Genomic DNA, 17,077 nt, shown 5'->3' with positions numbered 1-17,077 from the left:
ATAAAATTGAAAATATGAAACAACAACAACAAAATCTTGTTTCTGGGGAACAAAACATTAAGTCACACAGATACATTTGAGACCTTCCTTGGCTTTGTTTATAGCTCCCATTTCAAGGTTGCTTCATAATGAAGGTCTATTAACTGCCCCTCGTGCCCACACCTTAATTTAGGGAATCATTTACTGACTGCCTTTCTTGTCCACTGGTTTTGATTTGAATAGGTTCCAATCTAAGAGGCTGTGAAAATGTAGATGGTGGAGCATTTATTAAGTGGACGATTTGCTGGATTAGGAACTTTGGTGTCTCCCAGTTGTTTACAAGATAAGGTTGATTTCCTTAGCATGCCATATATGACCAGATCCATATAAACACCAAGGACAGATAGCCCAGTAGTTCTAGCCATGATGGTCTAGTGTGTTGTACAGGCAGTCCTTGGGTTATGAGCATATGATTTACATGCAAATTGTAGTTAAGAACCAACCTACAATAAAGCCTATTGTATAAAAATTTTGAAGTCCATATGAGGGGGCTTCAAAATTGTGGAAAATTTCAATTATCTTTTCATTCCATATTTTCACAAAATATTTGAAGCCTCCCGTACCATGGTTTATATGAACAGATAGGCACTGCTTTGTGATATACATCAAAACATTATTATTACTAAATCGCTTTAAAAAATGTTTTAAGGTACCTGAAGGTATTTCTTTAATGTTTTAACACTTAGAAATGGATACTCTGTACAAACATGTGACTGGTGTTAGAGACGAGCTGTACCTCAGTGTTCCTTCTAACACACAAATTCAGCATGAGCACAAGCTCAGGAATTCGCTCTTCATCCGGGATGGCTTATCTTCAGTTATAAGGAATGCCGTCAGTTCTCTGATCATCATGGTACTTAAAACATGGAAGATTTTAAATAGGGACTGCTTTCATATAGTCTGAGGGTTATTCCCTTTAACGGGTTACAGTCCTTTCATTGCACATGACTTCTACGATAGTAAACACTTTCAGAATCATATTTTTATGTGGTTCTTAGAATTGCAATTTTTTTGTTCAGAGCGTGCTGGGAACTGTGCAGATCCAGGGGAGGGCCTCTGCACTGCTTTAGGCTGGTGAAGAGCCTTGTTTTTCCAGCCATGTTGTTCACAGAGTTCTCTAAACTCACCTCAAATCTTGGCTCCTTTATGCCATTGGTCAAACTTTTCTTCTGCTTCTAATGGCTCTTCCACCTCCTTTATACCCACAAGTCCTCCCTCATTCTACAAAACCCCCCTTCCTGGTGCAGCCTTTCCCAACTCTCCCGCCAGGCTCTTGTGCTATCACCCACACGCATGTCATGCATGGGTGGATGCTTAGCCTCTACAGCAGGGGTCTTCTAACTTTTTAAACAGGGGCCAGTTCACTGTCCCTCAGACCTGCTGGAGGGCCAGACTATAGTTTAAGAAAAAACTATGAACAAATTCCTATGCACACTGCACATACCTTATTTTGAAGTAAAAAACAAAACGGGGCAAAAACACCTGGTGGGCTGGATAAATGCTCTTGGTGGGCCGCAAGTGGCCCGCGGGCCATAGTTTGAGGACACCTGCTTTACAGTGATCACACAGATGCATGTCGACAATAGTCATTGCCTCTGTTATTCAAGCAAGAATGCAGACCTTTGCTTATAGGGGCCTTTTCTTAATTATCTTTGAATTCCCAGAGATGAGCACTGAGCAGACATTCAATAAGTGATTGGTCCTTTGCCTACCTACAAAGAATAAGGAGTGAAGATGTCAGGGGCCATGAAATCATGGAAGGCTACAGGTGAGAGGAAGCAGAGGAGGGGGCAAGAGAAGAAGGGGGAACACTGGGGAGTAGACTGTCCATCTCAAAAGGACACAGGTTCTTTAGAGCAAAAGAGCAAATTGTTCCATTGTTTGGTAGAAGTTGCTGGTACCCGTTTCTCAGTAGACACAGGCCACCAGGGTACTTTGTCCTAAGTGTATTTAATGTTTGTTATCAAATCCTAATCTTTAGATTCCATCAGCCAAGCCATTACTTGCCTTTTAAGTTGACGGCAGATGGATATTAGAGTTGTTAATGCCACCCAGAGGGAAAGACAAACAGAATCCTTGTATGTAGAGGGGCACACGTTGGTACAAAGGTAGGATAGCCCACGTGCCTAGGGACCCAAAGGGCAGGGAGGCCAGGGTATAAAAGAGAGGCCCAATCTCCCTCCGTGTGTCCCAAGCCCGGGCTCTGCACAGTGTTCTGCGTGCTGTGGGCAGCGGAAAACCATCACCATGAAGATCCTGATTGTGGTCTTGCTTTGTCTACACCTCTCAGAGGGCTTGGAAAGGTGTGTATGGGAACCCAGCTTCCTTGTCTTTTCCAGTCCGCAGGGAGCCTGGCATGCCAGGGAAGACCAAAGGCTTTTTTTCTTAGGGTCCTTGGAGAGGCAGGCACGGTGACTCTCAAGAACAAGAACTGAGCATCTACTGTGGCCTAAGACTGGAAATGTCTGTAAATGCATGTGTGTGCAAGTGTGTGTAGGTACAGGTGTGTGCGTGTGTGACTTTGCAAGGGTGCGGATGGGCATTTTGTTTCCCAAGAATCCTGTTCCTGCCTTAGAGGAGCCCATGGGAGACATAGACATTTTTTCTTGGAACGATACTATTCTGTCCTCTGCCGGGAACGCTGCCATGAGCAGGGCCGGCGGGAATCTGAGAGGATTTCCTGTAACACCAGTCTTTTTGAGCAGAGTACCAAAGAGGTTGGAAGACTTTAGGTCAGATTGATCGAAGAGATTGTTCTAATGGGACAGAGTGAAGCTTATCCCTCTTGCTTAACCTATTCTCTGCAGAATCATTCTGAAGAAAGGCAAGTCTATTCGAGAGGTGATGGAGGCTCATGGAGTCCTAGAGACCTTCTTAAAGAACCACCAGAAGAATGATCCAGTCACCAAGTATAATTTGAATAATGATGCTGTTGCCTATGAGCCCATCACCAACTACTTGGATGTGAGTGAGGGAGCCGGGAGCTGTCGATTCATAACCCTTGACTAACCACCGTTCTTCTCACTGTCACTGAGCTAATCCTGATGCACAGAAATCCTGTTGGACAGGTTGAACTGCCCCAATAGGTTTCCAGGACTGTAACTCTTTACAGGAGCAGAAAGCCTCATCTTTCTCCATGAAGCAGCTAGTGGTTTTGAACGGCCAACCTTGCAGTTAGCAGCCCAATAAGTAATCCACGACACTGCCAGAGCTCCCGAATAACCATTCTTACACATCTATTTTTACCTCTCATTAGCTGTGATTTTGCACTAACTACTAAACCTCTAAATCTCACATTCCCCTTTGAGTAATAACGTTGTGAGCTGGTACCATGAATAATGCGAGAGCTGGCACGGTGTGGCTCTGTTGATTATGCAGAGGGTCCCTGTGAGTCGGAAGCTGCTCGATGGCGCATGATGGCAACAGTATTGCAGTTGCCTTTCCTTCTCTCTCTCATGACTGGCCCATCTCTTTAAAGCCCACTCACAGATTTAAGAAATCCATCGAAGAAAGGTTTGGGTCTGCTGAGCATTCCAAAGGAAGTTCTAGCAAAGGGCTGAAAGGGGAACAAAAGAAAATGCATGTGACAGACCAGGCCAGGCAGCAGGGTCTCCAGGGATGCCAGAGCCTCTATCTCTCCCCGTTCGAGAACAGCACAGTGGTCCCCGCAGTAAATATCCACATGATGTCTGATCAGAGCATCTGGATACGCTGACGTGCAGTGGACTTGTCCTTAGTGAGATGTTACGCAGCATGTCCAAGCTGGAAGGTGCCTTAGGTATCTGCTATGTCAGCTCCCACACTTTTTAAGCCGTCACCTAACTATGATTTATTTCCAATCGTTTTTCATCCTCTTCCAATCAAGGCGTAAACCTCCCAATTACCCTCTCTCTCCAAACTCCAGGAACCACTAACCGACTTTCAGTCACTATGCATCTGCTTATTCTAGACATCTCATATACGTGGAATTATATAATATCTATTCCTTTGTGTCTGCCATATTTCATTTAGCATGTTTTCAAGGTTCGTCTCGGCTGTATCACATATTAGAACTTCATTCATCAATACTCTCTATGGCTGGAAAATATGGACTGATATGACTATACCATGTTTTAAGAGATGCATAGAAGGAATGAATGGTTGAGATTGTTTAACTTCTATGGGAAACAAGTGGCTAGATTCTTTTCAAAGTTAAACTATCTTGCACTCTGCACGACCTCTCGGTCCAAACATTTTTGGTTTCTTCCATTTGCTAGAATGTGACCAGGAAAGAGGAACATCATGGTAAAAGTATTTAACACCAGGAGAGAAGGGGGGATGGGATGTGCATGTGAATGAGAGAGAAAGATAGGAGGCTGGGAGGGAGGGAGAGAGAGAGGCAGAAAGGGAGAGGAAAGTGATTCTATCTTGAGCCCTGGTGTTCCAGTATACCATTGCAAATCTACACAGGTAGCACTCTATAAAAAATAGGAAGTGCACTGGAGGAGAGCATTGTTTTGCTAGGTTGTCTCAGGATTGACTTGCGGCTAGAAAGAGAACATGGAGATCAAGAGAAGCTGTCTGCAGATGGGAGGGAGCACCGGTAGGCAAAGCCGGTGCTTCCCCCGACAAAATGACTTGGATGAACTAAGTTAACTTCTTCGCTGTCTTGCAGACAAGGACGGGAGCTGAACGGAGTTAACACCCCTCTCTTTGCAGGCATTCTACTTTGGCGAGATCAGCATTGGCACACCACCCCAAAATTTCCTGGTCCTCTTTGACACTGGCTCCTCCAATCTGTGGGTGCCCTCTGTCTACTGCCAGAGCCAAGCCTGCTGTGAGTACACCGTCATCGGGACCCAGCCCACGACTGAAAGCAGAGGGGCAGGGAAAGTAGAGAGGGAAGAAGTGGCTGCGTCAGAATTGGAGCTCAAGTTCAAAGCACCTTTGCAGCAGCAGCTGGAAGTCCTGATCTCCGTCAGAGGAGTCGAGCCCGCTGTGAGAGAGGCAGAAGGAATCCACTAGATTCCTGTTTCTCTCCCCGCTTAGTTCTCTGGTAACCCGCTGCTCTCAAGGTCCCTCTGAGCCAGCCCTTCCCCTTTCAGCCTTGCCCTGAAGATCTCAGGACAATGAGGATAAGCTCTTTCCAAGTGTCTGGGAAGAGCAGTGAATGACACTCACAGTCCCTTTTGTTTTTCGACAGCCAATCACAACAGGTTCAATCCCAACCTGTCCTCCACTTTCCAAAACAACGGACAAACCTATACCCTGTCGTACGGGAGCGGCAGCCTCAGCGTGGTCCTGGGCTATGACACCGTGACTGTGAGTAATGGTCTCTGAGGCTTGGACAAGTGGTGGCCTTGGTCGTGTTTTCTGGAGTCTAAAGCTGCCAGAGAAATCCATGCGCATGAATTAGGTACAATCTTCATAGTTGCTAGGAGGTAGAAGGGAATTCAACGGCCGTTTAGTTCAACCTCTGATTAGGAACTGTCCCCACAGCAGCCAGGACAGGTGGCCTTATCACTGCAGAAAGCACCTTCAATTGTGCTAAAGTTTTCTCTTCTGATGATTTTGCTTCCCGGTCTTCACACTGCCTCTGGGACCCCACAGAATGAATCTGCCTCCTCTTCCACACGGAGGCGCTTTGGGTGTTTGAAGACATATTTCTTTCTTATTTCTATAGGTCAAGCACCCACAGTTCCTCAAATCATTCTGCCACATGGGTCTTTCAGTGGAAAACTAGACTCTCCCCTTTCACTGTCCGTGGGGGCGGAACCTGGAACTCCAGCAAAGAGCTGCCTTCCTCTTCCCAGCGCTCACACCCCGCCCTCCCCGCCCTGAACAGGTGCACCCCGGATGAGGTGGCACTGCTGTCCTTACTGATTCTGTTGAGCACTGCAGGAAAGAAGCCACCTCCTGTCCTCGGGAGAGGCTCTAGACGCTAGACCCAGGTACCGAAGACCGAGAAGGATCTGCCTACCTGGATTGTAAGCTGCCGTCTGCTCATCTCAGGTTCAGAACATCGTCGTCAAGAACCAGGAGTTTGGCCTGAGTGAGAATGAGCCCAGCAACCCCTTCTACTATTCAGACTTCGACGGGATCCTGGGCATGGCCTACCCGAACATGGCAGTGGGCAACTCCCCAACGGTGATGCAAGGGATGCTGCAGCAGGGCCAGCTCACCCAGCCCATCTTCAGCTTCTATTTCTCTCGGTGAGAGCCTGTCCTCCCTCTCCTCCTCCTGGCTGTGGAGGCCCCAGGAAGCCCCCGCCTGAGACAGGTTGTACAGCCTCTTGATAACTTGCTATACCCAATGTGCGTATCTCGGAAATAAAATACTACCTGATTATTGGGGTCAGGAGGCTTGTTTTAAATGCACTGTAGGGATTTCTAATTTTGTTAGTCCCCAAACCTGACGGGGATTCTTTTGTTTCTTAATCGTGAGCAGTTTTCCTTTTATTTCTGTCACTCTGGAGATTGATGTATCTGATTTGTCCAGCTGTGACTCTATCGAAGTCACAGGGGCATTCAGTAGTAAAGAGAAGCATAGTGGAGTCAGCACGACAATCCACGCCTCCAGCGTTAGAGGCGTTCTCGACCCGATCAGTCCTGCCACAAAGCTCACTTTCCCAGTGAGGAAACGGAAGCTCAGAGATCACCAAGGTCGGTGACGATCATGCTGCTACCAGTGGAGCAGAGCTCCCTCAGTCTTAAAGACCTTCTGTGGCAAAATGCATTTTCTGCTCCAAATTTCCCAAACACATGACCTTTGGGGTGCCCACAAGCCCAAATCTCTTCCTTCTGTGACGGGCAGATCCCGGGTAGCCAACACAAGGGGTCTAATTCCTTTTAACATTGTCCAGTTTCCAACTTGACCGTGTTAGGAGCAGTCACAGGACACTTGAGATCTCCGTTGAACTCCATTCCATCGGTGTTTCTGCTCTCTCTCACTTCACTTCAGAAGCATTTATGTTCGTATTTCAGATGACTGTCAACTCCATCTTCTCCTTTATGGACGTAATCAGTACTTCCAATTCTCTAATACCTAAATGTTACTTGGAAATCTCTTTCCCTTTGCATCTCTGAGCTTGGCGACTCCCCCATTCCGTTGACCTCTGAGTCTGTAGGAGGGAGAGGAGAGAGGGACTACCTGTCCCATTCATCCTGGGGAAACATGTTTTGTGTATTGTTCCTCAGCCAGCCGACCCATCAATATGGCGGGGAGCTCATCCTGGGCGGCGTGGACACCCAGCTGTACTCGGGTGAGATCATCTGGGCTCCTGTCACCCGGGAGCTCTACTGGCAGATCGCCATCCAAGAGTAAGTAGAGATGGCAATGCCTGCGGATCGCGGACATCCCTAGGATTGTGACAATGTTTTCTGTTCTGCCCTGGTGGACGTCTTTCCACTTAAAGAATCACTGAAAATTTCCAAGTTGAGATGAGCCTGTAGCTCCCCAAGTTCTGACATGCAGTTCTTATCTGACTTTTTCTTTCATTGGTCACCTAGTTTTACCATGCCAACAGATTTGTCATTCCTCGGCCAACTCAGGCGTGTGTTTCTGGAAGCTTCCTCATCACCGTGTTGAATATTGGAGGCATCATCTTTACCAGCTCCATCATCAGCAAGGGGAATAGCTCCCCCTGGTGTTTTTTCTGTGCCTGTCATTATGCTCAAAACAGACCATACACTATTGCACACCCTTGCACAACCCCACGAAAAGGCCAGCACATATACATATATGTAAACAAACATACATGTATGTCATTTCATGGATAACCAAAACCATACATGTTAGAAGGTTAGGATTGGAGTACAAACTTTTCCCGAAATTCACGGATGATAACCACTACAAGATGATCTCAAAGGTGTAGAAACATCACACGACGCTGGGACATACTGGAATGTGGGTGGCCTGGCTTGCTGGAAGAGGAAAAGAGTCGGAGGGCTGTCGGGTTTGAGAGAGGCGAGGTGACCTCGCTCAGGTGCATGGCAAAGGCACTCAACTCTCTGTCCTGGTCTTCCTCTCAGGTTTGCCGTCGGCAACCAGGCCACAGGCTTGTGCTCCCAGGGCTGCCAGGCCATTGTGGATACGGGGACCTTCCTTCTGGCTGTCCCCCAGCAGTACATGAGTTCCCTCCTGCAGGCAACAGGAGCCCAGCAAGCCCAGAACGGTGATGTAAGTAACCAGTAGCTTCTCTGCACGGCCAGGCAAGCCCAGCACCGCAGCCTGATATAATGAATTCACCGGGGCAAAGGGGAAGTGTTGAGCTGCGACCTGAGCCCTGGGATGGACAGATGAGGGAAGACCAAGCGTGGCAGTTCCGGCCATGAATCCCAGGGCAAAGGAGCAAGTATTCCATTCCATCCCGCCAAAGTACAGGGTGAAATATTGTCAGGACGCGCTGCAAATTCATCATACGTCCTACTAGCATATAGCAACGGTCATTTGATAGCACTGAAATCTTAGAGTTAGGGATCAATACCTGTTTTCAGTCCATTTGGGGTTCTTTCTTGCCTAGAAAAGCACCTTTGGGGTCTCCTCTGAGTTCCCTTCCACAGACGTGCTCCCCCTGGTGTACATTTTGTACTCTGCTTCCCCCCCCCCCCCAGGGGATCTTGGCTCCTCGGGGTGTTGAGTTCACGGACGTGTGCACACAAATGTGACTAGGAATGTGCACAAGGGCATGTGCTGGGCAAGTGTGAGCACGGCCCGGCCTTTCTCTGTAGATGGCACTTTCTGAGGCTGGAGCGTGTGTTCTGGGATCATGTTACACAGCCCATGTCTATGAGCTGAGACATGTTTCGGAAGATATTCTCAAGGAGAGAGCTCATAAAAGCGGGGGAGCCCGGCGAATGTGGCATCTGGGGAGCGGGCCGTGTCCTTCACACCCTGAATCAGCTCGAGGGCCAAGGGGAGAGGCTCGCAGGAGACTCGGGAACATGGGGATGTGGGGCCCTTGTCTAGGCTTCTGGCCCGTGGAGCTCCTCAGCATCATCTCCTTCCTTTCTCAGTTTGTGGTCAATTGCAACAACGTACAGAATTTGCCCACCATCACCTTCGTCATCAGCGGGTCCCAGTTCCCTCTGCCGCCTTCTGCCTACGTCTTTAACGTGAGTGTTCACTCCCAGACTCTCCGGACGCTGGGATGAGTTGGGCCCAAACTGCTGTCCCACGTGCCAGCTCTCATCTGGCCAGCTTTGGGGGATCACCAGGGGACAGACTGAAAGCTCAGCAAGACTTCAGAGGCCCTGACTAGTGTCATGGGAAATACGGCATGGGGAGGACTTGAGAGGAAACATCTCAACAGCGCAGCTGCTTAGACCCCCATTTCCTTTGTCGTTTTAGAACAATGGCTACTGCAGGCTTGGGATTGAGGCCACTTACTTGCCCTCGCCCAATGGGCAGCCCCTGTGGATTCTGGGAGATGTCTTCCTCAAGGAATATTACTCTGTCTACGACATGGCCAACAACAGAGTGGGCTTTGCTCTCTCTGCCTAGACTGCCGCAGGCAGCGGTCTCCAGCCTGTCCTGCAGGCTCGGGGATTTCCCTCATGCTTCTGGGGACCACCGGCAGCACTTTCAATGGCCTTGACCCCTTCTCCTCATGGAATTCTGACTTCCTAATAATTAATAAATCAAAAAACTTCAAACACTTTTGGTGTTCTTTTACAATGTGTGTGTATGTGTTCTGCTTTTTGTAGTTGATTCTAAACTAAAACTTACGTATCGGGTGCCCTTGAGTCAACCCTACTCATGATGACCCCACATGTGTCAGAGTAGAACTGGACGCCACGGGGCTCCGAACGGTTAATTTTTCAGAAGTGGAATCCCAGGCCTGTCTTCTAAGCAACACTGGATGGACTCGAACCTCCACCTCTTGGCTAGCAGGCAAGGATGTGACCTGATTGCACCCTACAGGGACTCCACACTAAAACTTAGCAGCTAATGTGAAGTGTGTGTGTGTGTGTGTGTGTGTGTGTGTGTGTGTGTGTGTGAATGGATCAGCTGGAGGCCTCTACCTGCGGAGCTGCAGCGTGGGCATCTAGGACAGTGGGGTCCACCTGGGAAGACCTGCCTGGAAGTTAGATCAGCACTGTCTTCTCCACCATGTGTCCTTCTAGCCTTAAAGAAGAGCATGGACCAGAGAAATGAACAACTCAAGGGTACTTGTGTTAGTCTGGGTACTTTAGAGAAACAAATCCACAGAAACTCATGTATAAGAGAGAGTTTTATATAAAGGTTAAGTGCACATCAAGAAAACACCCCAACCCAGTGCTGCCCAAGCCCACAAGTCCAACATTAACCCATATGTCCAACACCAATCCACAAAGTCCTCCTCCAGCTCACAAAGCAGACGCAATGATGCCGACTGCTGGAGGAAAGCCAAGTCACTGAACGTGTAAGCATCTCAGTGCTCCACATGGCTTCTCCAGCACCGAGGGCTGCATCGGGGTAGGTCCATGTGACTTCTTCTTGAGGATGCCTTACAGGAAGTCAGCCTTGCAAGCTGAAGCTGGGAACTGCTAAGGCAGCTGCACCCTGGTCTGACCATCAGAAAGCAAGAGACCCGAGAACTAGAAAGGCAAGGCTCACTGAGCCATTTATCCCTCCAGCCTTCAATTAACCCCACATGTGTTTATCAGCCAGGTTGGCACAATAAACTAACTATCTCAGTGCCGAAGGAGGGAAACTAGTTTAACCTTTTAAGCAAGTGGCCTGAAGAACAAATCTTTTTTTACAGTTTTACTGGTACATAAGCCAAATATCATATAATTCAATAGTTCAATCATATAAAAAGTGTTTTACAATCATTGCCACAATTTTAGAATATTTTCTTTTTCCGTGTCTTCCTTGCTATTAGCTCCACTGCCACACCCTCAAGGAACCATTAATCCAGTCACTGTCTCGATAGACTCTTCATTCCTGGATTTCCTATACCAAAAAATACACAAAAACACGAATGTTATGAAAAAATAACTTAAAAATGGTTTCTAAAGAAAGCGGCAGCACAGTTTTAGTGACTCGGATGACTACCGGGCATTTTCACAGTTCCTAGTACTCCTTCCTGGTCCTCTTGGCAGCTGCTTCCCACGTTCTCCTGGGACTGAAAGCATTACAGCGTAACATCCAGTCTTACTTTACAGTAGAGGGCATCGAGCCACGGAGAGGCGCTGATGTCGTTAGTGTCACTATCAGAAGCAGCATCAATGTAATAAAAGCATGTCGTGACAAATGCACAAGTGTGGCTGATGCCATTGATGTAGGCAGTGTTACAAGAGCTAGAGGAGCCCTCAATACAATGATTAAAATATATTTTAAAAAAAGAAAATAAAGAGTTTTTCTTTAAAAAAATAGAAAGATTATTTTGAAAAGATGATGTGTGCAAGCCTCTTGACATGTAAATATAAATGAAACCTGACTTCGGCCCCAGGGAATTCTTAACCAAGTGGCGTGTGCCTTGCTTGTCGGAAGTAAACCCAGTAGCCGAGTTTGCATTCCACGGCCAGCCAGCGCCGTCACCTACGGCAGGTTTCCTGTGTCTGGGGAATTCAAAGCTGCCATTGCCGTCGGACTGAAGAACTGTTGGATAATGGAGATATCACATTAATTCAAACAGGATGAGAAGCGTGTATCTGGAGGGAAACGAAGCAAAGGATTGTTCATCCGGATGTGCGTGTGTGTGCGCTTGGCTGAGGAATACACGTGGATGTACATTTTTCATGCCAACGCTCGCAGTCCCTATATTAAGACGTAGTGGAATCTCTCTTATTGGATGGAGGCATACCTCCACGGGGCAATCCCTTTTATCTTCTTAAGGAGAACCAGCTCCTTCTTGTCAAAGAGGAGGAAGCTGCAGGACAACCAGCTTGCCTCCACTCCCACTGCGTGTCCTGTCGGCCACTGTTGCTGCCTCAGTGTCACTTTTCTTCACGCTCCAGAGTCAAGTCTTCAGACAAAGACCCCAAGTTAGAGATCCAGTTTCTAGAAAGGTCCCAGCAACAACTTGCAGGAATTAGTGTCAAAATCAGAGGTTCTCAGCCTTCCTGATGCCAGGCCCCTTTAATACAGTTCCTCATTTGGTGACCCCTCAACCATAAATTGTTTTAATTAATACTTCATAACTATAATCTTGCTACTGTTCTAAATTGGACGCCCCTGTGAAAGGGTCATTTGAACCCCCCCCCCCAAAGGGGTCTCGACCCACAGGTTGAGAACCGCTGATTTAGAGGATTGGCGAAGCCAGGTTCCAGCTAAAGAGATGCTCCCCTACATGTGAAGGGGCTGCCTACCTTGCCCATCACTTGTGGATGGAAACACAGTTTATGTTGATATGTGACTGCTCCCATCTTTCACAGGTATGTCTCGGTCCCGAGTTCACTAAACGATAATCCTGCCAACTCAATCCAAGACCACAGGGAGAGAGAAGAGAGAGAGAAAGAAGAAACAAACCAAACAAAGCAAGTGAGATGCACCATGGAAGACACATGTATTTTGAGGAATTGGCTTATGTGATTGTGGAGACTGGAAAGACCCAATCCCGTAGTTCAGGTGACAGGCTGGAAACTCCAGCAGTCTTGTCTCTTTACAGTCTTGAACAGAAAGTTTCTTTTTCTGGACACCTCAGATTTTGCTATTAGCCCACTCCCATTCCAGAGCATTATCTACTTAGCTTAAGACCAACAGATTTAAATGCTGTGCTTGTTCTGGTTGGCTCGGGGTTGGTGGCGAGGCCCTGTATACTGCTCCATAGGGTTTCTTGGCTGTAATCTTTATGGAAGCTGATCACCAGGCCTTACAGAGAGCCCCCGGGTGGGTTCCAATCACCAATTTTGAGGTTAGCAAACTTCTTGTGACACCAAAGAGCTCGGGTGACCTGGAGGCTTAGGCCTTGGCTGCTAACCTCCAGGTTGGTGGTTCAAACCCACCAGTCACTGTAGTATCAGAGAGAGATGAGTCTGCCTGCTTCCGTAAAGATTATGTTGTCAGAAACCCAAAGGGGTAGGTCTAAGCTGTCTGAGAGTGTTCTATAGGTCACCCGAGTCAGGGTCAACTTGAGGCAAAGGATCTGGTGTGTGATACCCAGGCTCCTGATTTAAATGCTAGTTACATGTAAATACCGTCAAAGCAATATCTGCACCACGATCTGACAACACCATGGCACCGGTACCTTGCCAAATTGACCTATAAAATGAGCCACCACAGCATCTCATGAAGGATGGCACAAGAAAAAGCACAGAGGCTTAAATGAACTGGTGTGATGGCAGAGCAGCAGGGCATCTGGGCTGGCTGGAGCACGTGGTGCCCGCAGGGGCTGGCAGGACATAGGCACTTGTGGCTGCACAGGTTGTCTGGGATCAGTCTGGCAAGCTCTTGCTCAAAGTCTAGTCTTTATTGTCCAATCATGGAGATCCATCACAGGTCTGTGGGGGCAGACCTTTGCTTCAGGAGAGTTCTGTGCCAGTGTTTCCCGCCTGTAGGAGCTCCTCCTGCTCCAGCGCCTGCTGGATCATTTACAAGATTCCCAAGGCTCGTAGGTTCTTTATTCCTGGGAGGGCCCCTCTGCTAGACTCAAAGCCATAGCGGAAAAACCTAAACAGAAACAGATGCCCTCTTGACATGTAGCACTTACGTCCGTCTGCTTCTTCTTTCCTTAGCTCACTCCGATGCCCACTTCACTGTCCACACATCGCCGGGAGCCCGGAGACCTGCTCCCACTGTCCTGGTCCGCAGTTTCGACCTTCTCACTCCCTCTGACCACACTGTCCACACCACTCTCTGCCCAATGGGGTCCCTCGATCCTTTCTGTCACTGTATGCAGCCGACGGTACCCTTCAGGAGGGTGAGATGAGGTGGTCAAGAGTGGATTCTCCCTCTCTTTGCACGGAATCCAGAGTTGGGGTGGGGGATAGGACACTCTCTGGTGTCTTGGGAGAAGGTCATATGGTCACATTCATTTGGTCGATGTGGCTTGGTCTTTCCCTCACCAGCTGCCTGCACTTCACAGAGAATGTCCATCAGGGCAGCTGTGTAGCTGGTCCTTGGATGCTCTTCTCCACTGGCCTGCAGCCTACCCACTGCAGACCCTAGACAGTGCTTCTCAACCTCCCTAATGCCATGGCCCTTAATACAGTTCCTCATGTTGTGGTGACCCCCAGCCATCACATTATCTATTTTCCTTCTTTATTACTTCTTTCTTTTCTTTCTTCTTTCATTGTTTTATTAGGGGCTCATAGAACTCTTATCACAATCCATACACATCTGTACATTCGTTGCCCTCATCATTCTCAAAACATTTGCTCTCCACTTAACTCCCCCCCACATCAGGTCCTCATATTGCTACTGTTGAGAATCATCATGCAAGTATCTGATCTGCAGGATGTATTTTCATTGCTACAAATTGAACATAATGAAAACATAGTGATTAATTACAAAAAATATGTAATTATATGTTGTGAAATATTTATTTCTAATGACAAATAAATGAAATTTAATCTTGAAGCATGGTGTAGCATGGGTAACAGTCTTCACACCAACTACTCGGTTTGTGGGCGTATCTGCATGTGGGCGGACCCGCCTGGAGATGGATAGAGGAGCGGTGTCTCGGTTCCTAAGACCATCAGAAATATGTGTTTTCCAATGGTCTGAGGCGACCCCTGTGAAAGAGTCATTCAATCCCCAAAGGGGTCGTGACCCAAAGGTTGAGAACCGCTGCCCTAGACTCTCTCCTGGCCCGAGTTTTTGGTAGCAAGATTTATTTATTTATTTTTATTAGCACTATTTTAGGTTCACATAAAAGGGTGCAGAAAGTTCAGAGAATGCCCATTGTATAGGATATACTCCTGACCCCCTGTACACAATCTCCCCTATTATGAATATCTTCGCATTTGTTATAATTGCTAAATCAATTCCGATGCATTATTATGAACTGAAGTCCATCGTTCATGTGAGGGATAAGCTCACGGTTGTGCTGTCCAGTCTTCTGGGTTTTGACAAATGCGTGGTCTATCTCCCATGTCCACCATGGTAGTATCATACAGAGGCTTCACTGTTCTAAAAGGCCCCGGGCTTTTAAAATGTAATCTAATTTACTATTATTTTTTAATCACTGTATTGGGGTTCATACAGCTCTTATCACAATAGCCATCCATCCATCCATCCATCCATCCATCCATCCATCCATCCATCCATCCATCCATTGTGTCAAGCACATTTGTACATTTGTTGCCATCATCATTCTCAAAACATTTTCTTTCTACTTGAGTCCTTGGTATCAGCTCCTCATTATTTTTCCCTCCCTCTCTCTTGAACCCTTGAAAATTTATAAATTATTTTTTTTTCATGTCTTATACTGACTGATGTCTCCCTTCACACATTTTTCTGTTGTCCTTCCCCCTGGGAGGGGGTTATATGTAGATCAGTGTGATCAGTTCCCCCTTTAACCTCCTACCTTCCTCTTCCCCTCCTGTACCGCGACTCTTTTTATTGGTCTTGAGGGGTTTATTTGCCCTGGACTCCCTGTGTTTCCAGCTCTCATCTGTACCAGTGCACATGCTCTGGTCTAGTTGGATCTGTAAGGTAGAGTTGGGGTCATGATGGGGGGGGGGGCAGAGGAAGCATTAAAGAACTAGAGGAGAGTTGTACGTTTCATTGATACTATGCTGCACCCGGACTGGCTCGTCTCTTCCTGTGGTCCTTCTGTAAGGGGATGTCCAATTGTCTATAAATGGGCTTTGGGGCTCCACTCTGAACTGCCCCTCATTCACATTGATATAGTTTTTTTTGTTCTGGGTCTTTGATACCTGATCCCATTGACACCTCAAGATCATACAGGCTGGTGTGCTTCTTCCATGTGGACTTTGTTGCTTCTCAACTAGATGGCCACTTGTTGATCTTCAAGCCTTTAAGACTCCAGATGCTATATCTTTTGATAGCCGGGCACCATCAGCTTTCTTCACCACATTTGCTATGCACCCATTTTGTCTTCAGTGATCATGTTGGGAAGCTGAGCATCACGGAATGCCAGGTTATTAGAACAAAGTGTTCTTGTGTTGAGGGAGTACTTGAGTAGAGGCCCCATGTCTGTCTGCTACATATACTTCACATATAAATTTATGTACATAGATCTATTTCCCTATTGCTATATGTAAATCTATTTACATATATATATGCCTGTATGTAGACCTCTATAAAGGCTCTTTGCTTTCTAGTTCTTTCCTCTATTTCCTTTAACTTTCCTCTTGTCCCACTATCATGTTCGGCCTTCATTAGGGTTTCAATAATTTCTCTCAGTTACATGGCCCTTCTCGCCTTCGATTTTAGATCACTTGTTCCCTTGTCCCTGGGTTTGTTAACGTCACTTCCTTTCCCCTGCCTGCCCCCTCTCCCATGTACCCCCCGAAACTGTCGGTCTGTTGCTTTCTCCTCTGGATTATTTATCCTGCCTATCTTATCTAGGTAGACAAGCAGAGACACTAATAAGCACAAAAACAAGGCAGAAAAAACAAAATAACAAAAAAAAAAAACCCCAAACAACAACAAAAGCAATGACAAAAAATGAAAAGCCTAAAAATCGTTCCAGGTCTGTTTTTTGACCTTTAGCAATGTTTTCTGGTTGAATCTGATAGGGTGCCATGCCCTGGTCCCAAAGTCTATTTTTGGTGTTCCCTGGGGATTTCATTGCTTTGGCTCCCCTTGCTGCTCTGTTGCACGCCCTAAGTGTTTTACCCCGGTGTGGCGGGGTCAGATCGGGCATAATTCCCACACTGTGCCTCCAGTGTTGTCCTTGTAGCAATATGGGTCAGTGAGGGATGTCATGTCTCACAGTGGGGCTGGTCCTCTCTGTGCATTGTCTGCTTTGAGCAGGAATATCATCCTCCAGGCTTGGTAGGCCAGGATGTGTTCCCCTCACTCTCCTTACCTCTTTGTTTGCTCCTGTGTGTTCTGATTAGACATGTCCCTCTCCTTGACCTGTAGCTTCAGTGCTGTGCCCTGAAGTGCATTCTTCTTGGGGGATAAGGGGAGTCCACATAGTTGGGATGGGGGATGGCCCCACAGA

The 17,077-nt window shown here is 47.2% G+C and overlaps 1 protein-coding gene across 1 annotated transcript; it reads left to right on the top strand.

Moving 5' to 3' along the window:
* The first annotated feature begins 2,286 nt into the window (after positions 1 to 2,286).
* LOC142436991 (pepsin B) lies at positions 2,287 to 9,617 on the top strand. Its single transcript, XM_075540309.1, has 9 exons — positions 2,287 to 2,342; positions 2,847 to 3,003; positions 4,738 to 4,855; positions 5,222 to 5,340; positions 6,031 to 6,230; positions 7,215 to 7,337; positions 8,049 to 8,196; positions 9,033 to 9,131; positions 9,367 to 9,617. The coding sequence occupies exons 1-9, from the start codon at positions 2,287 to 2,289 to the stop codon at positions 9,517 to 9,519; spliced, it is 1,173 nt and encodes a 390-aa protein (XP_075396424.1). The 3' UTR covers positions 9,520 to 9,617.
* Positions 9,618 to 17,077: the final 7,460 nt, after the last annotated feature.

The sequence above is a fragment of the Tenrec ecaudatus genome, chromosome 1, assembly GCF_050624435.1.
Source record: "Tenrec ecaudatus isolate mTenEca1 chromosome 1, mTenEca1.hap1, whole genome shotgun sequence".
Taxonomy (NCBI): Eukaryota; Metazoa; Chordata; class Mammalia; order Afrosoricida; family Tenrecidae; genus Tenrec; species Tenrec ecaudatus.
This window is presented reverse-complemented; position numbering and strand designations above follow the sequence as displayed.